We start from the raw sequence: 23,112 nt of genomic DNA, 5'->3' as shown, positions 1-23,112 counted from the left end.
TAGAAAAGAAATACAGGATACTGTTGCTGAAAAAACCCATCAGAGTGATCATCTTCCCTCCTTGCAGATATTCTCCAATAAAATTAACATTATAGCTATTAAAATCCTATTTCTGAGTGATATCCCACTAAGAATAGTAACTGATACAGTATTAATTAAATCAGTATTTGTTCTTCTGCCAACATGTGAAACCACAGACATCATTTCTGTAACATCATCATTCATGACCTTCTGCAGCAACGTGATAAACGATGGGGCAGTATTAGCTGATTAATCTCACGCTACCTCCCTTGCCTGCTTACAAGGAGAACTTCCCTGGACCCTTATGTTTGGAGATCTAGCCAACAGTTTTTTGTTGTTTTTTTTTTTAACATATCACCCGAGGATATGTTTTTATTGATTTTTAGAGACGGAGAAACATCGATCACTTGCCCCCCACACACTCCCTGACTGGGGATCAAACCCACAGCCTTGTGCACAGGACAACATTGTATCCACCTGAGCACCCAGCCCGGGCCAGCCCACCGTTCTTTGCTGTGGGTGCTCAGAATTACCTGGGTTTTTTCCTGAGAATAAACAGCACCCCCAGCCGAATACTACCTAAGACTTACGGGGATCAGAGTCTCTGGAAGAAGGGTCCAAAATAAATGTATATTTGAAAGACCTTCGGATAGTGCGAGGTGTGCCTCCGATGAAGCACGTCGGCTCTAGGCTGTGTGTGCGAAACCAGGAGTTAATGTGAAGCAGAGAGGACCTGTGAGTGGCTCCTTATCTACTCGGGGTCCCCCCGTGCCACTAAACATTACTTCAGGTTCTCACAGCATATGTAACATACTCAAAGGAAAGAAAAAGAAAACAAACAACAAACATTAAGGCAAGAATGGTCGGTGCTGGTGTGAAACGGGTCCCGTGAGAGTTCATGAAGTCGTCCAGAGGTGCACGCAGAGCGGCCCCGGGACGGTCCTGCAGATCCCGTCTGAGAGCTGAACCCCGCTGGTGTTCCGGACAGTCCCGTGGGTTCCCCGTCGGGTTCCGAGCTGAGGCCTGGTGGGAGGATCAGGTTCCCGGGTTCACCCGTCCCTGCAAAGAGGAGCTGGGTGAGGTTCCCAGGGTGGCTCTAGAATCCAGTGCAGTGAGTGACACTAAGTGGCCTTGGAGTGTTTTCTCACTGGGTCCTTCCCCGTGGAGATTTCAGTAACAGGGACGCCATCATCTACAAGCACAGCCGAGGCCTGGCCGGTTGGGCTCAGCGGTTAGAGCGTCGGCCCGCGGACCAGAGAGTCCCGGGTTTGATTCCGGCCAAGGGCACAGACCTCGGTTGCGGTTCGTCCCCGGCCCTGGTTGGTCGTGCGGGAGGCGACCAGATGATGTGTGTCTCTCACATCGATGTTCTCGCTCTCTCCCTCCCTCCCTCCTCCCCACACTCTCTGAAGATAAATAGAAAAATATCCTCAGGTGAGGATGTAAATAAACAAATAAATAAACAATACAGCCAAAATTGCTACACGCCAGGGAGGCGGGCTAAGCTGTGTGATGCAGATGTCACTCTGTCCTGGATACATTTTAGGTCTAACTGGCTTTTCCGCCTCTGCCCATCCCCCACTCCCGAGACTCCGAGCGTGGTGGCACCGGGAACTTGAAGCTTACGTTTCCGGCCGCTGCCTGTAGCCAGCCTGCCGTGGCTCTTCACAGACCCCTTTGGGCAGCCCCTGACTTTAGTGGCGTTTTTAGCAGGGAAGGGACTCCGTATCCTTAAAGCCGTCCTCTTAAATGTTCTTCAAATGTGCGTATAATGAATCGGGCTCGTCAGTAAGTCAAGGTTGTAGGTAGTTCAGGAAGATAGGTGATGTTGCTTTTTAAAAAGAAATGGTTTATTAAAGAGCAGATCCTCACCTTTCGCAGAGAGCCGAGCGGTCGTCCGTTGACTCTGCTCCTAAGCCGTCGGCGGCATGACCAGGACGTACACTTCGGAGCCCCCCCACCCCCAGGCTCGTGCGTCCGCGGGAGAGTCGGCGGCATGACCAGGACGTACACTTCGGAGCCCCCCCGGCTCGTGCGTCCGCGGGAGAGTCAGCGGCATGACCAGGACGTACACTTCGGAGCCCCCCCGGCTCGTGCGTCCGCGGGAGAGGGCAGCGCTGGGTCTCCAGCAACCACACGGGCGAGGGTAGCGCGTGGCCGGAACACCTCTCGCGTGGAGGGTAGCCGTCCGAATGTCCGTGGGGCACCACGGAGCAGATACCTGGTCTGAGAGATGCAGGGGCTGCTCTGTGCCTCCAGAAAGAGCTGTCATTTCTGGTGACATGAGCGCACTCGGGAGTCGGGAGCTGCAGGCAGGGGACCAGGGAGACGTCCGAGAATTAAGAATAATAAGCGATATGCCAGTGGTCACCAGCCGTATTCCAAGGTGAAGCCTGAACCAGACCTTAAGCGGAGGGACCAGCGAATATATAAAATGCCTGTTAGAACAGAAAGAAAACAGCATCGTCTCTGCCCAGCGCCTGCCGTTCATACAGGCTGGTGATGAGGGAGCTTCTGTTAAATGGAGACAAATCATCACGTGTATTTGCACACACGCAAAGCAAACGCTTTGTCCTGTTGTTTTTCACAAAGAAGTGGATTTTGCCTCGATCTATGGGAGGGTATCCGTTTCATGAGTCCTCCAGACAGAAATAAACACAGAATAACCAGTAACATTGACAGGAAAAATGTTCATTGAGTTCAAAACAGTATACTCAGAATTACTCTTTTTGTTTCAAAACAGTGGGTAGGTAAAGTCTGGAAATAGATGATAGTAAAAGTGTTAATAATGCTTATCTCTGAGGAGTGGGAAGAGCTTTTTGTGGTTCTTGTTTCAGTGGGTGGTTCTCATCAACATGTTGTTAACTCACCGGGTTGACAGAATGGAGCCCAAATGTTTTGCTGCGGTATGAGGACCCTCTGATGACCTGACTCCTTTGTCATTCTTCCCAGACTGCTCCCTAGGAGTCCCTTGTGCCTCCTCCAAAGCACATCACTCCCCAATGCTCTTGCTCTGGGGAACGTCCCTCTCATAGGGCATTGTTCATCAAGTACCCTTCTTTGGAAAAGGTCCTCTGCCCGGCCAGTGTGGCTCAGTGGCTGAGCGTCGACCCTGCACCAAGAGGTCGCCGGTTCGATTCCTGGTCAGGGCACATGCCCAGGTTGTGGGCCTGATCCCCAGTGGGGGGCGTGCAGGAGGCGGCCAGTCGATGTTCTCTCTCACTGATGTGTCTATCTCTCTCTCTCCCTTCCTCTTTCTCTAAAATCAATAAAGAAAAAAAAAAGTGTTTTAAAGTCCTCTATCAATATTCTTGAAATGTTGCCTATTCTGCAAGACCTTTCTCAACGTCTTTATGAACTCCCATGAGGTTCACCTGTTACAACTATTCCCTGTTTCTTCATTCTAATCCAGTTTCACTCTCCAATGTGTGCGGTGCTTGTATTTTTATTTGCTTAAAGACTCATTATGTAGTGAGAAGGCTCACTGAGAGCCAGGGTTTTATTATTATTATTTTTTAATCCTCACCCGAGGACATTTTTCGATATTTTGTTCAGATAGAGTGGGAGGGAGAGAGAGAGAAACATCGATGTGAAAGGGACACATCGAGTGGCTGCCACCCACACGACCAACCAGGGCCGGGGACAAGCTGCAACCGAGGTACGTGCCCTTAGCGGGAACCGAACCCGGGTCTCTCCGGACCGCAGGCCGACGCTCTAACCGCTGAGCCAAACAGGCCAGGGCGAGCCAGGGTTTTATTAATCTTGTATGTGTCTTTACGGTGCCTTTGTGTGTTACTCCTTCTGCTTCGGATCTTCCACGGCTGAGACAATCCCCTGCAAGTCCTGCGAGACTCGGCTCAGTCGGCATTGCTTCTGGGCGTTTCCGAATGGGCAGCATGACCCCCCGTGTGTGCCTTGGCCCACAGTGCTGTTGCAGGACCTCATGCGGGACGGCTGTTGCGGCCGGTACCTCCTGTTGTCACGCAGTAAGCGTTTATCTGACTGTCCTCAGAAGTCCTCAGAGTGAGTGCTCTTCACGTCAGGCATTTTTACCTTGTGGATACCAAGCTCAGTCCTGACCGCGGCACGGGCGCAGTGAACACCACCGGGAAGAGTGAGGGTTTCTGCTTCCAGATTCCCAGATCTCGCGGCCTTGCAGGTTCCCCGCTGCGACCGGCTCAGCACGCACGGGGGTTCTCTGGGAGCATCCCCAGGAGGAGCTCTGGGGAAATGGTTCTTTCTGTGCGGCAGGCAGGGCCAGGCTTTCGGCGTTACCCAGGGTTTTCGGCCTCAAGTCCCTAAGTGGACGGAGACCTTGCTGACCCAGGTACATCGGTGGTTTCGATCGGGTACCATCACTTTGCTTCTGAGAACGCATCTTGTCCAGGCTCTGGGCAGTCGGAGCGGGTCAGAGCCGAGGAGGTCCTGGCCGCACGGCGTTAGGCTCACAGGCCCCTGTGCACCTCCGGTTCTGTTCGTCCAGGCAGCGAGACCAGGGGCAGGGCAAAGTCAAGGCCTTACGAGCGAGAGTTCCCCCCGCTCAGCCCTAAAGCAGCCGGCTGGGGCGCGTATGAAGCCCACCCGAGGCAGCCCCGCTAAGCTGGAGAGGAGCCGAGTTCTCCTCACCCACGTGCAGGTCACACAAGACACTGCGGTCCAGACCCCGAGTGCCGAGTGAGACCCCAGCTTCTTGCGGCGTCTCCGCTCAGCACACACGGAGGCGGCCCTGCCTCCGGTTTCCCTCAGCGTGTGGCCCGCTCCACCACCCCCGCGCCCCCTGCCACCGCCGTGGTCGCCCCCAGACCCCATGGTGGAGTCTCCCCTCCTCCACTTCCCCAGAACGGATTATCGTAAGCGTGTCACATGCGTGATTGCTGGCCAGTGACTCTCCAAGGTCGCTGCCAGCATCACGGGGCAGAGACGGTCCCAGACCCTCGCCTGGTGCCTGGCGCATGGTGAGACGCTTAATGAAAATGTATTGCATAAGTGGGCGACTGTGCCTGCATGTTGACATTATGTTTCATTTGGAATAATATTTTTCTTTGAGAGATTTTTTTACATTAAATATTGGAAAGGATGAGAGGAGCCATGTTGTGTCCTACCGGTTGGTGGAGGAGAAGGACTCAATAACTGGAACACGTTCGTGTACTTTCTTATTCCCCACATCCATTCATTAACTTATTTAGTAATTCATTCGCCCCACCAAGTCACCGGGTGCTTTACTCTGTGCCAGGTGTTGACAGCAATACCGAAGGGAGCCAGCGTCCCTGCTCTTAGATCCGGCAGGGGTCCAGGCTGAAACATACACCTGTAAAGATAACCAAGTTGTCATTGTGGTGAGTGGTCTTAATAAGAAAGTGTAAGCTCATTGAAAGCAGCGGTTCTCCTCTGGGAGTGATCTAGTCCCCTAGGGGCTTTGACGACACTGGAAGTCACACCTGGGGACGGTGCTGTTGGCATCTCGGGTGAAAGCCAGGGCCCACGGGGCAGCCACCACACCAGACGTCGGTGGGGCCGAGGTGCAGTGTGACCGTAACCCTTGGACAAGGAAGTGCTGTTCAAACAAAAGGATAGAGCAGTTCTTAGTTGAGGACGTGAGTGGGTGAACATACAGACTCAGGAAAGAAACTAAGGCCGGATGGACGGTAGGAGCAAAATCTCTTCCATGTACTCAGGGAGCTGCAAAAAGGCTCATACACGCCCCCTTGGGGCAAAGGGCAGAAGACACAGATTGTGTTGGAGAGATGAGACGCGCCCGGGTGAAGGAACCCTTTGGGGTTGTCGGTGAGCAGGCAGTAAGTCCCTGGGGACACCATTGACCTGTGGGCCTCAGCGGCAGCACATGGGGCGATAGGTATCATTTGGGGAGGTCTTCGCAGGTGTGACACTTGAATCCTGAATGTATAGTGGTGCCCGTTTGCCAAGGCGTCGTCGTTTTTCCTCTGACGACACTCGGCTACCAGGAGGAGCAGGTTCAGAAAAGAGAAGGTCATCTCCTCCAGGTTTAGGTTTGGCCAGGCGGATGTGAAAAGGGTACTGTGGCCAGAAGGGCAGCCGGTGTGCTCTCTGGAAACCGAGTCCAGGGTGGTACACACCAAATTTTTTTCTATATTTTTGCTTAGAATGATAGTGGTTTTCCAAGGTGAGATTTTGGTACTTGGGGCAAAAAAAATGTACTATGAATTTTGTATCGTAATCTATAATGGGTGCTTTCTTCAGTAATTATTTGATTGCTTTGGGATTTTTGTTTTGTTTTGGTCCATTCTGGGGGAGGGGCTGTGTGGTGCGGCTTTGTCACTTTAAACAGATCCGTGAAATCGATCATTGCCTCACCGGGAATCGGAAGTAAATAACAGTCCTCGTTATTTTATTAGATGATTTTATTAGAGATGCAATTGATTCTTTTCTCCCGAAGCGCAAGCAGGAGAAGCAGAATATCTGGAGCAGCCGTCAAGAAATGATTTCTCAAAGCACTTGAAGGAAGAGACTGCTCGGACGATCGCCAAGGCCTCGCATGAGCACGAAGACGACAGCCCCGAGGCCGTTCTGCAGTCGGTGAGAACCTTTCCTCTGGCCCCTCGGGACCAGGGAGGGCGGCAGTCGGGGTGGTGGTGCCAGGGGCAGGCTGTGGGTCCAGGGGAACAGGGACCGAGGGCGCCACCGGGTGCCCCAGCTCTGGTGTGCTCAGCTGTGCTTTAAAAAATGATTCTTTCAAAAACCAAGTTTCTGTCTTCTTGTGAGAGGATTGTGAAACGTTACAAGCATAGATTAAATTGGATGTTTGGGAACTTAAAAGGAGAACCAGAACCTTGGGCGGTACCAGCTGACCCTGGCACGGCACGGGGGTGGGGCGCCAGCCCCCTGAGCAGTTACAAATTCGGGTATCACTTTTGACTCCTCAAGAACTGTTAACCAGAAGCCTGCTGGTAATATACGCAGTTGATTAATTATATCCCATATGTGTGTGTGTGTGTGTATACATATACATATGAAATATACTATATTCTTACAGTAAAATAAACTAGAGAAAGGAAAATGCTATTAAGAAAATCAGAAGGAAGAGAAAAATACATTCACAGTGTTTATCGAAACAGTCCACGTAGAAACGCACCACACAGTCCAAATCCATGTCGTCCAAGGGGCACCTGTATGTCTGCTGTTTCTCACCCCTCCCCCATCCCTGGCCTTGCTACATTGAAATCGCTGGGAATCAGGTTTACAGTGTCGTTGTCCTGTGGAATGTGTTTCCAATAACATACCAGATCCCTCGGAGCGGTGTTGGGACAGATACGATCTTACGGTTGATCTCTGCAGACTGCAGCAGTGCCCCGCCCAAACTTGTCATGCCGTACCCCTGTCGGCAGTCCACGGTGGCGGCCGAGGACGACCAGCTCCCGGGAGACGGTGCAGTACCGCGCGTTCCATTTACTGTTACAGTGTAGCACTGGCATCGCACGGTGTTCGGTGGGTGTGGCGTCCTGGGAGATGTTAGCTCCCGACGGTGGTGTTCCGAAACCATTCAGGAGCTGTCGCCTTACGTTCTCAGCTCAAGCAGCCCGGTGCGGGATTCACAGTAGCGAATTTCAGTATTTGAGGGCTCCCCTTCTAGAGAACTGAACAGGACAGGAGAGGATCATTTTCAGCACAATTTTCTTCTTAGTGAACGAACTTCATTCAGACGATAACCTGCTGCGTGCGCTGAGGTCTTTAAGCCCTTGATTAACCAAAATGTCCATTTATACTAGGTAGGGTGTTGTGCTCATTCTAGTTGGATGGATCAGGTACTCAGAATTACTTTTTCATTCCATTTTCTGTTTGAATAATTTTGATTATCATCTTACCATAAAAAAAAATAATGTTTTGATGTAGGGTTCTTCTTTTTTAATCTTCCCAAAGTTGCAGATGTTCTAGGAACTCCAGGTGAGCTTGAGATGAGCACCTGCACGTGGACAGAGCTCCCGCTGGGACTGCTTCCTTCCGTGGCTACGGGGCGCCTGGTTTTCGGGGGCTGGTAGAGTAGGGACACCCAAGGAGGGAGAAAAGGCAGAGAAGCAGGTACATGGGGGAAATATTTTTTCCAGATAGAAAAAAAATAATTTTCCAGGTTTTTTGCCAACTAGGATTTTTATTTGTTAGGGCTCACATTATGGTTAATAAAGAGCATCCTTTTCACTGGTACAGAAAAAGCCAAAAAGCATTTCCTAGAACTTACATGCATGTACGCATAACCAATGGACACGGACAACAAAGCCGGGGACAGGGTGGGGGTGGGGTGGGAAGGAGGGTATCAATGGGGTAAAAAAGGAGAAACATCTGTAACAAAAATAAAATTAAAAAAATAATAAAAAAATAAAAATAATAAAATGAAGACACTTCTAAAGAAAAACAAACAAAAAACAAACAAAAGCATTCCCTCACTTAACATAGAATTGTGTTGTTTGTTTTTTTTTAGTTTGGTTAAACCTGTGTGGTTCAAATGAACAGAAATCAGCACTTGAGTTTCGATCACTTAGTTTATTAATATGAGTGTCCTCTTATAAGCGAAAAAACTACTGCTCCACCCTTACCTGAGAAAGGAGGGGCGCTTGGAGAGACTGGCAGACAGCTAAGCTAGCACACGTATTTTTCCATCTGGTCTGTCTTCAGGAATAGCACCAACGCTGAGAACCACTGTTCATGTAAATCCTGCAACACGTCCAGGAAGGTGTCCGTCATGGCTGGGCAGCCTGTGTTCGCGGTCTGCCGGTCAGTGGCTTAGCATCATGGTAACCACAGCTGGGTTTTCTCCCGTAAAGGAATACTTTAGAAACTACATTGCATAGACTCAAAGAGGCTTCAGACTTTGAGGTTAGATCATCCTGATTCTTTAACATCGGTTTCACTTCTTACTGGCTGTGCCAACCTGAGTAAGTTGCTTGATGTCTCTAAACCTCGGTTTTCTCTTATGTAACGTTTCTTTGTCAGTGACTTAACGCGATGCCGTAATCATTTTCCCATGTTGTCAGTGCTGTAAAAACATGTCAGGGTCGTGTGTTCTTCCACTGTGGGATTTCCTTCCTGGGCACTTACCTATTCCCCGGGGCGTGTTCAGTTCGACTCTCACGTCATTCTAAATAGGCCGCAGGAAGTCAAACTTGTTTTCGTGGTTTGGGCTATTTCTTTAGCTTCCCCAGTTGAATGATTGGGTTAAAAGATATGAGAAATCCGGCCGGCGTGGCTCAGTGGTTGAGCGTCGACCCTGCACCAAGAGGTCACTGGTTCAATTCCCGGTCAGGGCACATGCCCAGGTTGTGGGCTGATCCCCAGTGGGGGGCGTGCAGGAGGCGGCCAGTCCATGTTCTCTCTCATTGATGTTTCTATCTCTCTCTCCCTCTCCCTTCTTCTGTCTCTAAAAATCATTAAAAAGAAAACTCTTAAAAAAAAAAAAAGGTATAAGCATCCCAAGGGGACTGGAATTGATGCAATTCTATAGCTTTCTAACCTCCCTTTTATGTGACCACTTTTTAAAAAACCATACATTTAATGACTTTCAGGCAATCAATGAAAATCTCAGTATTTTGCCCTAGCTGGTTTGGCTCAGCGGTTAGAGCGTCGGCCTGCGGTCCAGAGAGACCCGGTTTGGTTCCCGCTAAGGGCAGGTACCTCGGTTGCAGTTTGTCCCCGGCCCTGGTTGGTCGTGCGGGTGGCAGCCACTCGATGTGTCCCTTCACGTCGATGTTTCTCTCTCTCTCTCCCTCCCACTCTATCTGAACAAAATATTGAAAAATGTCCTCGGGTGAGGATAAAAAAGAAAGAAAACATTAGTGTTTCCATTACTTTTGCAACTTATTAACTGAGGAACTTATGTTAACCCTTTCCAATTTAGCCTTCGTTAGGGTGTGTATACAGGGCACGGAAAGTTTTAAAAGACAAAGATGCATTCACTGTACCTGAGTGAACCCTCATATGCTGTATACGCACCTGTTATGGCACCTTGGGTGTCTAACCCTGGGAACAGCACTGCAGAATGACTCCATGCACCCAAAGCCACTTCCCTTCTTCAGCTTGCACCCATGTAATTGGTCAGCACTAGGCTGTTGAAACGCTTCTGAGGTAACTAGACAGGTTTATAAAACGCTGATGCTTTTGCCTGGCCGGTGTGGCTCAGCGGTTGAGCATCGACCCTGCACCAAGAGGTCGCGGGTTCGATTCCCGATCAGGACACATGCCCAGGTTGTGGGCTGATCCCCAGTGGGGGGCGTGCAGGAGGCGGCCAGTCGATGTTCTCTCTCATCCATGTTTCCATCTCTCTCTCCCTCTCTCCTCCTCTGTCTCTCTAATATAGCAATAAAGAAAAAACAATTTTTTTAAACTGATTTATTTTTGTAAGTACAATTTTTTTTTCTCCCCCAAAGGGGATGCGTTGTTTTGTGAGGATCAGTATTCTGAGGAATATATTCTGCAGTTGCGACTTGCTGTCCGTTTATATTTTCTCGTCTTCAGATGGTATTGTTCTGGATTGGTTTTCTTGTGAGAAATTTTTCGCCACAATGTCCAGACTGATTTCTTCATTTAAATGCTTATATTTCCCTCTCGGGAATGGAGACCTGGGCCAATTACTACGCTCTAAAATGCTAGAAGAATTAAACTCCTCAATTAAATATCACAGGCCCAACATGTCTCGATAGGGTGTGTGTGATGGTGGTATTGGGATAGAATTATTCATAGATAAGCAATTTAAAATACCATCATCATACAATAACATTGGTACTGCCTGTCATTTATAGAACGATGATGCCCCAGGTATGTCTTACCTGGATATTATCTCCTGATCATGACACACATTCAAGTCAGTTATTTTCTCTTGAAAAACTGAGGACTCAGATAAAGGAAGGAAACCTCTTCTAAAAATGTTAGTTACAAATGGCATTTCTTTTATTATATTATTATTTTTTTTTTTTATCCTCACCCGAGGCCATTTTTCCATTTTTTGTTCAGATAGAGTGGGAGGGAGAGAGAGAGAGAGAAACATCGACTGGTTCCCTCCCGCATGACCCAGACCAGGGCCGGGGACAAACCGCAACCAAAGTACGTGCCCTTGACCGGAATCGAACCCACAGGCTGACGCTCTAACCTCTGAGCAAACCAGCCAGGGCAAAAAAATGGCATTTCTTATCTAAAGAGTGGTGCCGGTCCTGGCCGTTCGCTTTCTTGTTTCATTACATCCTTTCTGCAGATGTACTTGTGGAAGGTCAGAACGTGTTCCCGTCGCTCAGATGTACCAGTGTTTTAAACAGAAATAAAACCCTTTATTTTACTGACGTTTTCTGTTCATTTGATGTCAAGACTAAAGTTAGTATTTGATTCGGAAAACGCTTGTGGTGCGATTTGAAATGACCGGAGCGAGCTGCCTTGAAGCATTTTAAGAACTTTTGAAGTTTGCTGTAGGTAAATAGTAAATGTGCTAACTACAGACTTGTTCAGTAGAATAAGATCTGAACAGTGTTTTGTCTTGTTCTTTTTTCTTTATTGATTTTAGAGGGGGGGGGAGAGAGAGAGAGGAAGGGAGAGGGAGAGAGAGAAACATCGATGAGAGAGAACACCGACTGGCCGCCTCCTGCACGTCCCCCACTGGGGATCAGCCCACAACCTGGGCATGTGCCCTGACCGGAATCGAACCAGTGACCTCTTAGTGCAGGGTCGACGATCAGCCAGTGAGCCACACTGGCCGGGCTGCACAGTATTTTGAGTGAGCTGCATTAGTGTCTTTGAGTGGACTTTTCTGGATTTCAAGCCACTCGTAGAGAAAAAGAAAGAAATCTGATTGTTCAAAATGGCACAGTCTCCGGCAGCTTCTATAAAACAAGGATCCGTGGGGCACGTCTGACGTGAATGCACGGGACTCGGTCTCAGCTGTTCCAGAGCGAGCTGAGCGCAGCGGAGTGAATGGAACGTGGTGTGTGACTGACCGCCCGGGAGGATGGAGAGAGAAAGTCGTAAGAAAGAAAACCCACAGTCTCCTGTGTTCAGAGGAATATCTTCCTTTTTTTAATCCTTGAGGAAATGTTGTTTGATTTTAGAGAGAGAGAGGAACATCGGTCCGTTGCTCCTGAACTCACAACCTAGGCGAGTGTCCCGACCAGGAACAGAACCCACCTCCGCTCTGTGTACTGGATGATGTTTCCACCAACTGAGCCACCCGGCCAGGGCAGCCGCACGTCTTTCTTTGACGCGGATATCCAGAAAGGCTTTATGAAGTCATGAGAATTCAAAAATAAAACAAAATCTTCCGCCGTGAAGATTGCACTAGCAACAGCAGCTCCGCTGTTCTTGTTTTTAAGGATGGAGAGTCCAGGTGCTTTCCAGGGGACGGGGCAGGGGCCTAAAAGGTCATTTTGTGTTTGAGATGTAAAGGCAAAGGTCGTGATCTTGAATGATCACCTGATTAATTCCTTTGCTCCTAATCCTCCGCTTCAGGGGGTTTTATCGGCTCCGAGCAAATGCAGGTATTTTTTAAAGGTTCGAGAATCTGTGCACTTAACCTGGGCGTTTTCATGTTCCGTTTTCTAATGTTCACACTGGTTTTTTCCTGCAGACGCCTGAAAGCAGCCCCGGCCGGCCACCTTCTACCCAGCAAGCCGTAGAGGTGGCAGCTCCTCGGGTAGGGAGACTTGTGACTGAGTCCAAGCAGGGGGGTTATGATGACGAGGTACCTTTGCACTGTTCCTCCTTGTGTTTTGCTGTTTGCTACAAGACCCTGGCATGTCTGCAGCCTCACACTGACCTCTTGCCGCATAACCTACCGCTTCGCCACCCCCGGTGTGAAATGATCTAACAGGACTTGGAATGTCCAATGCAACTTCCAGCAGAGAGCGTACAGAACTTTTTAGAGTTAATACCTCACATGTCTCGTGTTCCTTGTTTCGTGCCGTCATGAGATCCGTTGACTCTCAGGTCGATCGATTCCCGTAGGTGTGTCTGATGAAACAGCAAAAGGTTGGAGCCTTTAAAATGAATCTTTCTTCCTCTTTTCTGTTTTGCTTGAATTATTTATTATAATACGTTGCCCACGTCTCCTGGCAAAAGGATATGCATCCTGATTGCAAAGAGATAACTGATATTTTTGCTTCCACAACCTTCATGGGACTATGAGCTGAAAGCCCACCAGTGTTTTATACACAGTGGGCCCTCCAGCCTCTCTCTCCTTCCCGCTCATGTTCATTCTCATCCAGTTAGTTTTCTCATAGAGACAAATCTTGCTTCTCGTGACACGGTTTTGGGGGATCCAGATGAGAATGCGCTGTTATCCTGGTCCCATCGGAAGATCCCCCCCCCTACATTTCTCCTAAGACTCTTACATTTTGGTATTTTCCATTTCTTCAGGAGTGCACAAAGAAGACCTCGGATGCTATCATTTGTTAGATTTTAGTGATATAGATGAGAAATAAGTATATACTAAATAGCTTTCTCCAAGTAACTGTTTTCTGGATTCGTTCCAAGGTTATTATTAAACTGTTACATAAGAATTACAGTGTCTTTATGACACTAAAATCAGAGGTGTCAGAAAGACATCGATGTTACTGTATCAGTGTACGAAATCATGGCCATCACGAGAGTAAGAAGTAGGTTGGCGAGATGGGAACTGGTCAGAAGGATTTTCTCAAGGTTAGTGTTAGAGCGGCTGTCAGTATGTAATCCGAAGCACAGAGACATAGTTTCAGTGAGTGGAGGTGATGGGTGTAGTCTCCTGACTTTTGCAGATACTTTAAAATGTAAACAGCTGAGAAGAATCAGCTATAATGAAAATGAAGAATACACTTCAGTCTGAAGTACTTATTAGCAATATTTTACTCTCGTTAACTATTTTAATACCTTATTGCTACTTGAGAATTACGGAAACGGTTACGTTTTTAATGGAAATGGGAACCTGTTGATGAAGCCCACCAGAGGGCTAGTTGTAGGGTGAGCCTACTGGCGTCAAACAAACAAACACAGAGTTGAGATTAATCATGGAACACGATCGTTTGTGCAAATGCTGATGCTCCCGGCAGTTTTGTTTTGTGTTTTAATCCACTGGAGTGGCGGTTTTCACAGTGCATGTGGCTTGGCACAGGCTGTGGGCACAGGGCAGCTGCTGAGGGCTGCCCGGGGCCTGTGGCTGGTGGGGGCTGCCTAGCCCGTGGGCGCAGGTACCAGCCTTGAACTTAGCCCTGGCTGCCCGAGCGGCCCCCGCCTTCACAACGAGGCACCTTTATCCTTTTTTTTTTTATCCTCACCCGAGGACATTTTTCCATTTTTTGTACAGATAGAGTGGGAGGGAGAGAGAGGGAGAGAGAGAGAGAGAGAAACATCAATGTGAAAGGGACACATCGAGTGGCTGCCACCCGCACGACCAACCAGGGCCGGGGACAAACTGCAACCGAGGTACAAGCCCTTAGCAGGAACCGAACCCGGGTCTCTCCGGACCGCAGGCCGACGCTTTAACCGCTGAGCCAAACCGGCCAGGGCACGAGGCACCTTTAAATGAAAAGATGGTGTCGGTTGCTAAACGGTTCTCTCTAGCGTGTCAGCAAGGGGGTGTCTTGTCTGACTTCTTTGGTTCAGAGAGGGTGCCTGTTTTGCTTTTTGCACAAATGCACCGTGTGAACGAGCCGTGGCCTGTGGATGACTTTGAAGTGTACTTACATGCACAGTGCGTCATGTTTGCTGTTTAAAAAATGCAACCTTTGATCGATACGTGGCGAAAAGCAAAGGACTTCTAACTTGCATGGAAAGAGATGATTCTGGCCTGTTACGTTTCTTCTGTGACTCATTCGAAAACTTTTACTTTAAACCCCTTGCGGCAGATCATGATGACCCCGAGCATGCAAGGTATCATCATGGCCATAGGTAAATCCAGGAGTGTGTACGACAAGTGTGGCCCTGAAGCAGGGTTCTTTAAGGTACAAGTCCCATTTCCTTTTCTTCTCCTATTTGTTGAATGAGATTTCTTAACATATTTTCTTTCCTTAATTAAGTTTGTTTTCCTGTTTAATTTCTCTTCTCCTATTGTAGCCACGGTCACCCAATGTTCTAGGGGTTTCTTTTCTGCATGAATCGAAGACTGGTTATTTGTTTCTTTAGTCCAGATAATTCAACAAAAACGAGACTGTTTTACCTGAGTTACCCTAATAGTGCACCTCTGTTTTGTTAGCAGACATTTGAATTCTGTTCTTATGTGAAAGGAATAAAGGGAATTGATAAGCAAAACCTAGGCACTGAGTCACTTTCTGATAATAATTTATTTTTTTCCTCATTGGAAATACGATTAGTCGTTCCCGTAATATTGTCCTTTAACTTTGCTTTCTGTGTTGGGTTGTTTGTAAAATCATTCATGCGTTATCTTTTTATGTTTCTATTCACTTATGTTTTCCCCTGGGTTAATTCCTGAGTTCTGGTCATTTCAAGACACGTGAGACCGTGTAGCTGACGCATTATTCTGCGGCTCAATCTTTTTCTCCTCTAATTCCAGGTCTTTACAATGTTTTGATTACAGTATTTGCTTTTAAAAATGAAAACACTGTAGCTCTGACCGGTTTGGCTCGGCAGTTAGAGCGTCAGCCTGCGGTCCGGAGAGACCCGGGTTCGGTTCCCGCTAAGGGCATGTACCTCGGTTGCAGTTTGTCCCCGGCCCTGGTTGATCGTGCGGGTGGCAGCCACTCGATGTGTCCCTTTCACATCGATGTTTCTCTCTCTCTCTCTCTCCCTCTCCCTCCCACTCTGAACAAAAAATGGAAAAATACCCTCGGGTGAGGATAAAAAAAAAAACTGTATATTTTGTCATTTTATTTAGATTAACCGAAAATCTACCAGGGTCTTTTCACTCCTAGCCCCTCATTAGTGTTTGTTTCTTTCTATTAAAAGAAATTTAGGGGGATGGGCATTGAGGTGTAGCTCACTACCTTAAATGCATGCTCCTTTACTTGACATTAAAAATCTAAATTTTTCTCGTGAATTTTTTCTGCTCTCCCATCCTCAAACCCGGTCCTTCACACACTGCTTATTTCCAGCAGTTCTTTCAAAGACAGACGCAGAGTCCTCGTGCAGTGCCGCCTGTGTCGGTCAACAAGTGGGAACCTGTTTGCATGGGTGCGGCCCGCCGTCCGGTGGGCCCGGCTGTGGGCTCCGGGAGAGGACTCTGCCTGCGGACCTGTAGCAGCTCCGGCGAAGCGGCCAGGGAGACATCGTCACCCTGATGAGGACCCTTGAGAAAGGCTGAACAGCTGCTCGTAAAAAAATACCGCAAAAAACAAACTTTCATGTTTTCTTTGTGTTTGTTTTTTTTTATCACCCAAGGACATTTTTTAAATTTTTTTGTTCAGATAGAGTGGGAGGGAGAGAGAGGAAGAGAGAGAGAGAAACATTAACGTGAAAGGGACACATCGAGTGGCTGCCACCCACATGACCCCAACCAGGGCCGGGGACAAACTGCAACCGAGGTTCGTGCCCCCGGTGGGAACCGAACCCGGGTCTCTCTGGACCGCAGGCCGACGCTCTAACCGCTGCGCCAAACCGGCCAGGGCTGTTCTCTGTGAGTTTTACGTCCTCAGGGGACCTGCTCTGTAGCAGCTTTGGTCTTCCTGGCCTTCTGTTCCCCGGGGTCTCCATTCCCTGCGACCTTGGGGTGCTCCTTGCATCTCGTCCCGTGAGTGTTTTCTGTAGCTCATATATTTTTCTTTTTTGGTTTACCCTCCAATTTTCCTGTAGCAGCATATTTCTGAAATTTATGTTTCTACCCATCTGTCACTGAAGACTATCTATGGGTGTAATCTTATGGAAACATTATTTGTTCATAATTCGTGTCTGTATTATAAATGATGTGTAGGTATATGACTAACATGTGGAGACTTCTAGCTGATAATAGATAATTTTAGGACATCTGTCAAGTGAATAACAAAAGTACTATCTACAAAGCGCAGTCACTTGGTAATAGAGAGGTGTCCAGAGGACGTGTGTGGCACAGTGTCTCGTATGTGCTGGCTGCTTCTGCTTGCCTGTTTTCTTAACATAGACTAGTGTATTTAGATGTTCATAATGCTTAGTTTCTCTTACATTGAAGGAGAATTTTTTTTTTTTTTTTTTTTTTTGTTATCCTCACCCGAGGATATTTTTCCACCTTTTGTACAGATAGAGTGGGAGGGAGAGAGAGGAAGGGAGAGAGAGAAACATCGACGTGAAGGGACACATCGAGTGGCTGCCACCCACACGACCAACCAGGGCCGGGGACAAACTGCAACCAAAGTACGTGCCCTTAGCGGGAACCGAACCCGGGTCTCTCCAGACCGCAGGCCGACGCTCTAACCGCTGAGCCAAACTGGCCAGGGCGAGAATTTTTTTTTTTTTAATGTCCCTTTTATATTTGGTCACAGCGCCAAAGAAAGATGTGTGTCGGGTTTATTTGATGTGGGCAGTGCAGGGAGGAGGAGGAGGAAGCTGTCGACACGGCGCCTGGGTATTGGTTTCCTCCTGGTTATGACCAGGCCAGTGCCTATGTCGTACAGGTTTGCAGGGCAGAACCACATGGTGAAAATGTTACTTTGTTACTGACAAACACGTAAGTTGCACAGTGAAAGGCATCAGGCTGAGAAGTGGATGAGATACGTTGTAACCTCTGAATCAGGACCTTACCAGTGGTTGGCATGTCCCCGCCCACACGGGGCCTCGCGCCTGGGAGTCTGCCCCTGTGAACACGCACGAGCGCCTTGACGGGCAGGCAGGTCTGGACAAGTGCGTGAGGAGGGACGTGTGCCTGGTCCTTCCCCCGGCTGCCTGCTTGTTCGGGTTTCGTTTTCGTTGTTAACAGGAAACTGCCCCCAAAATAGTGGCTTGAAGACAGAAGTTTTTGTCCAGAGAAAGGCAGTGCAGGGTTACTATGATGGGCAAGAATAAAAGCCAGAAGGAAACAAATAATGATATTCTGTAAGGGACCCATCGCTTGCGCATCCGGGAGAGGGAGCTGCGGGGTCATGTGATCATTACGATCGTGAGAGCAGTTTCACTTGTTTCATCTACTTCGAAAGACATTACAGTGTCTTTTTTTATGTACATTTTTTCTTTACCTAGTTAAGTACCCTCAGAATTTTAATGAGTAGCACTTTTATATTATGAGACTTTTTTTTTTTTTTACCATTTAGTTCATTGCTTCATAACAGTTGTTTCCTTTTGACATAATTGTATTGCTCTTTTTAAATTATGAAATGCCTATAATTATTATTACTCTTTTGTTTATTTAATAGATATAAAATATATCAGTAGAATGGAGAGACCCAAACAGACCTATTTATAAATGGTACTTATTAATATGTGAGAAAGATGATATTTCAAGTCAGTGTATAAAAGACACATTAGTCAAAATTGTATATTTGGACTGTGTGACTCTTTCTCTATTTGGAGAAAACAAAATCCCATATTTAAGAATCTAAACAAAAAATAAAATCCTGAAAATTCTAGAATTAAAGAGGTGGTAGTTTTGGAAGTGTTCATAGAGGCCCAAATCCATAAAGAAAATACTGCTATATTTTATGAGTTTTAAAAGTGTACACAGTAAGACACTAAAAACAAATTTAAAGATAAATGACAAACAAAATACAATTTGCAACTTACAGATGAATCAAATGTCTTAACAGAGCAAATGCTCATTTAATTTAAACAACAACATAAAAACCTTAGGGGTTCTTTATTTTAATAAGACTGTCTCTAGTGTTTTATTAAGTAGGTTGTTCATTTAATCGAGTCCTCTTCTAAATATAAAAACACTCAAATTTAAATTCATAGTTAAGAGTCTTCTTTGACATTGATGCTGGAACTTGGGACTTTTTTAATGCATTTGAGATACTGAGCAGGTTTCTCTTTCATTTTTAGTCTTGGAAATGTAAAGATCTTAATTAACCTTGACTTAAAAAAATCATTGTAAACATCATCTATTCCTATATATTCTTTTTGTACACAATGTAGCTTATCAGTGAATTTGGATGTGGAGAATCTGTGTTCACAGATAAATTGATACATAGTTTCTTTTTTATGTCCGTCAACTTTTGATATCCGGATTCAAGTAGCCTAATATGATCGTTAAGGAGCCTCTTCCCTTTTTTTTAGGTGTTGGAGCGGTTTAGATGTGATAGGAATCATCTTGTCTGTGAAGATGTGCCCAGCAGCTTGGCTCTAACCCAGTGTGGGCCCCAATCCTGTCTGAGTGCAGCGTTTAACTGTTTCTGTGGTTTTGCGGGGTCTCCTCAGTCTTTCTGCCTCTCAAAGCAATCCTGGTCCCTCGCGTGTTCCTAGACGATCCTCTGTTTAATCAAGATGTTACCGTTTATTGGCACAACGTCATATGTATTATTCTGTCATAACTTTTAAAATGTTTACCTGTGTTCTGGTGTTGAGTTTTCTTCCATTTTTTGGTTTCCCATTTAGCTTTTTGGAGAAGAAACACCATCGACGATATCTAATGGCCACATTATTTTATTTCTTCTCGTTTATTTTGGTTCATTTTCTTTCTTTCCCCAGCTTCTGGAGATACGTTTTATTCTGTTTTGCTTACGTTGGAAAGTTCCTTTGACTACCAGTCTGGCTGTGTCCTATCGGTTTTGATATCCCATATTCTCAGTGGCAATATAATTTTGGTTCTCTGGGCCTAAGAATTATTTAAAACAGTATTTGTAACTTCCTACGTGTTTAGTGTGGGAGCTGCCTTCAGTTTCAATTCTGTTTGTACTGCACTGTGGTCAGAGATCGTGCCGACGTGTTGTTGGTCCTCTGGGATGGGGGGGGGTTCTTCATTCCTGCGCCATGGTCAGTTTTTAAAACACAGTCCACATCTTAATACAGACATTTATTCACACATAGACATGCACTTGGTATTCACCTAACATTATTTTAGAGACGAGGGCACTCGGATTACGATGTGACCAGCTCTGTGCCACAGTGCGTGAGTTGACTGAGTCAGAAGAGGAAATCCTTAGCACTGAAAATTTCAAGAGAGACGTCAGCTCGTCGTACCGATGAGTCGTAGGTGGGGGTGAACACGACGTCACACGCTCGGAGGACGCGCTAGCAAAGGCTGGGGTGCCCCTGGGGGACGGGCCCGGCCCAGGGGGACGGAGGAGGTCCTGGTGGGAGAGTAGCAGGAAGAGCCCTCACAGGTGACGTGGGCCGTGGTGAGTGGGCCCAGTCGGGGGAGTGGGGAAAACCAGGCAGAAAGGAAGCCAGAGGCTCTGTCAGCTGACGGCCAGGGCCCCTGTTCTCTGTCAGCGTGGGGGTGTCATCGCGGCGTCTGTGGTCATCACCTGAACTCAGGCGTGGACGGGACAAGCGTCGTTCCCAGTGGAGAGGGTGCTGAGGAGCTCGTGCGGGGCCGATGGGCAGCTCAGCGTGTTCTCGGTGTTGGTGACGGACAGTGTCCAGCTTTGCTGAGGGCGGTTGACAGTCTGAAGGAATAGATATGATTGCCGAGCATTTTAAAGGTTAGAAAACGGATTTTTGAAAATGAGGGATATATGCTGGTCAAAGGTGATCTGGTGTATGTGTGTGTTTGAAAGTTACTCCCAGAAATTAAAAAATACCTGTACTGGTTTAAACACCTACAGGTTGTGAATTTGTTATTTACTTGTGAAAATTAGGAGACTCTAAAATAGAGCAAAATCAAGTAATAAACATAAGCTTAGAGTAAAAGAAGGTACATATATTCAGCTCTCTAGTAGAAATCTATTTACTATTTATAAATACTCACAGGTTCTACTTTGAAAATAGGAAAATGGATAACTCTTTAGTGTTATCATTTCTGTCTCTGAACCATAATATTATTTTAACAAACTCAGTACAAATCTATTTTATTTTGGCCATACTAAAGCACAGTATTGGCCCAAAGCATAATATCTAACATACTGGAATATTCAGAAAAAACCTGTAATATAACCTATAATAGTCATTGTCTAAGGTCCATAATAATAAGAATGAACAGTTATTGTTTTTGTCTGACATTTTTTCTCAAATTCAGTATAATTTGGTTATTAAGTGAAGCTGAGCCTTTTTTCAAATTGGGAAAATAGGGAGATTTTAAAGAGTTCAGCCAAGCTCACGTGCGGTTACTAGGTCTGCCAAGAAGTGAACCGTGATCATCTTACATGTCAGCGAGAATGAACGTTCTTGGCTATTTTAACCACAGCTCTAAGACTGTAGAATGACATGTATATCCTAAATAAAAAATAAATAAAATAGAAGATGCTATTTTAGCTGGAAGGTCATTCTTATTCCATTTGCAATGCTAAGCTCTGCAGAAAGGACTCCGCCTCCCGCTTGATAAACTGTAACAATATGTAACTAGAACATTTCATTTAATGTTAGTTATATTTTCTGCCTTCTATAAAATACAGTTGTATCAGTGGTGATATCTGTGTGCCCAAGAATTGCCTACGAAAGGCATACATTTAACAAGAAAACCGTTCTACAGGGTGGGTACTTTGAAACATGCAGTCAAACCTGAACGGAACAGACTAATTCAGGCGAAGGGGTGTCCCTTAAAGCCAAAGTCCGTTATCTGATAAAGTAGGTTTTCCAAATGTGTGTTAAAAATTGGACAACTTAGATAGTTTCCCTCTTTCTACTTATGTAGACACATCTGTGTAATTAAAATTATGGATGGAAAGCTTAATTTCACAGAAAAATTTTATATGTGTATTACAGTCATTTTAAATTCAGTCTCAGTGGTTCGCCTGTCGGCCTGTGTATCAGAGGGTTCGAGTCCCACTCAAGGGCCTGTACCTGGGTTGCAGGTGCGTCCGCGGCACCCGCTGGGACCAGCGCAGGAGGCCACCCATGCGTGTGTCCCCCTTACACTGGTGCTTCTCTCTCCTCTCCCCTCCCTCCCGCCTTCCACTGGCTCTCGTAACCAGTGAGAAAAACTATCCTCAGGTGAGGATTAACAACAGCCACCAAAAGCTGCTGCAGGAGGTCACACCAGGCGACCACAGAACCAGTCCCCACCTCCGCCCCGTGCGGTGTCATCACCGCTAATCATTCCCTGAAGTGTTCGCGAGTGTGACTCTGGATTTCAAGTTGTAGACTAGGGTTGTAGATACGTAGTATTTATTCTGTTGGCAATGTTACTGCAGTATTTCTTCCAACATATGGCCTGTTCACTGAAATGTGTTAAAAATAACAGGAAGTAATAACACAAATAATTAATTGTAAGCAAATCTTGGTTAAAAGCATTTTAAAATCAACAGAGTGTTAATTTTCACATATGACGTGCAAACTGGACATTTTGTCCATTATATCCGAAGTTCATTAAATCGAGGTCCACAGACTTGAGGGTTTATTGTATTTTGCATGTAGCCCCAAAATATTTTATGGTTAATAGAGCTAGAATTTAGATAGAAGTCTAATATAAATTTATATTTTAAAAACTGTTTTTTAAATCATAGTTTCTTGTATACAGCTGTATTGGATGTATAACTCGACATAGATTTCTATATGAGCAAATGCTTTTCCAATCATTTGCCATGTACAGTAACCTATTAATATTTATTTTCCATCATCATTAGTTATCAATTATGAGGTGTTCCTACCTATGAAGAGAAAGTAAGCTTTAGCGTCAAAGAGGTAGTAGTAATAATATTCACTATTAAGTACTTATACTAATGAAATGCAGAAATTTTTGAAGCAACAAGAAATTCGTTCTGTGATAAGTACGGTCTCTGGCCTCCGTCATCCCTTATTTGCGGCCTGTTCCGTGGAAAGTTCACTGTAGTGATATTCTAGGCTCTCGGGAGCCAGCCAGTGTGTCTCACATCCGGGCATTCTGCAGCAGTTTGGGTGCGAGAGGCCACCTCAGGCTGGTACTAGAAAGCAGAGCAGAGGAGCTGCTTGGTGTACCAGTCTCAGGCGACCTCTGAGCGGACTTGGACCAGGCTTTGATGAGCTTGACAAAATTCCTCACCCAGTAAGCTCAGAGGTGTTGTTCATGGGCCACGTCTCGGGGTGGAAACGGAAAGAACATTTCTGGAAGGAAGGGCTTATGTGGTCAGTTTGTAGAAAGTTCTTTGGAGCTATGGAACGCGGAGCAGTATTCTTAGC

The 23,112-nt window shown here is 46.5% G+C and overlaps 1 protein-coding gene across 1 annotated transcript in view; it reads left to right on the top strand.

Annotated features, from left to right (window-relative positions):
• The window catches only part of USP25 (ubiquitin specific peptidase 25), a 131,429-nt gene that overhangs the window by 93,401 nt on the left and 14,916 nt on the right, over nt 1-23,112 (top strand). Inside the window, exons 18-20 of the mRNA XM_036243410.1 lie at nt 6,437-6,576; nt 12,596-12,709; nt 14,847-14,942. Of these exons, the coding sequence (XP_036099303.1) occupies nt 6,437-6,576; nt 12,596-12,709; nt 14,847-14,942 (350 nt within the window). The remainder of the gene's footprint in view (nt 1-6,436; nt 6,577-12,595; nt 12,710-14,846; nt 14,943-23,112) is intronic.

The sequence above is a fragment of the Molossus molossus genome, unplaced genomic scaffold (assembly GCF_014108415.1).
Source record: "Molossus molossus isolate mMolMol1 unplaced genomic scaffold, mMolMol1.p scaffold_m16_p_5, whole genome shotgun sequence".
Taxonomy (NCBI): domain Eukaryota; kingdom Metazoa; phylum Chordata; class Mammalia; order Chiroptera; family Molossidae; genus Molossus; species Molossus molossus.
This window is presented reverse-complemented; position numbering and strand designations above follow the sequence as displayed.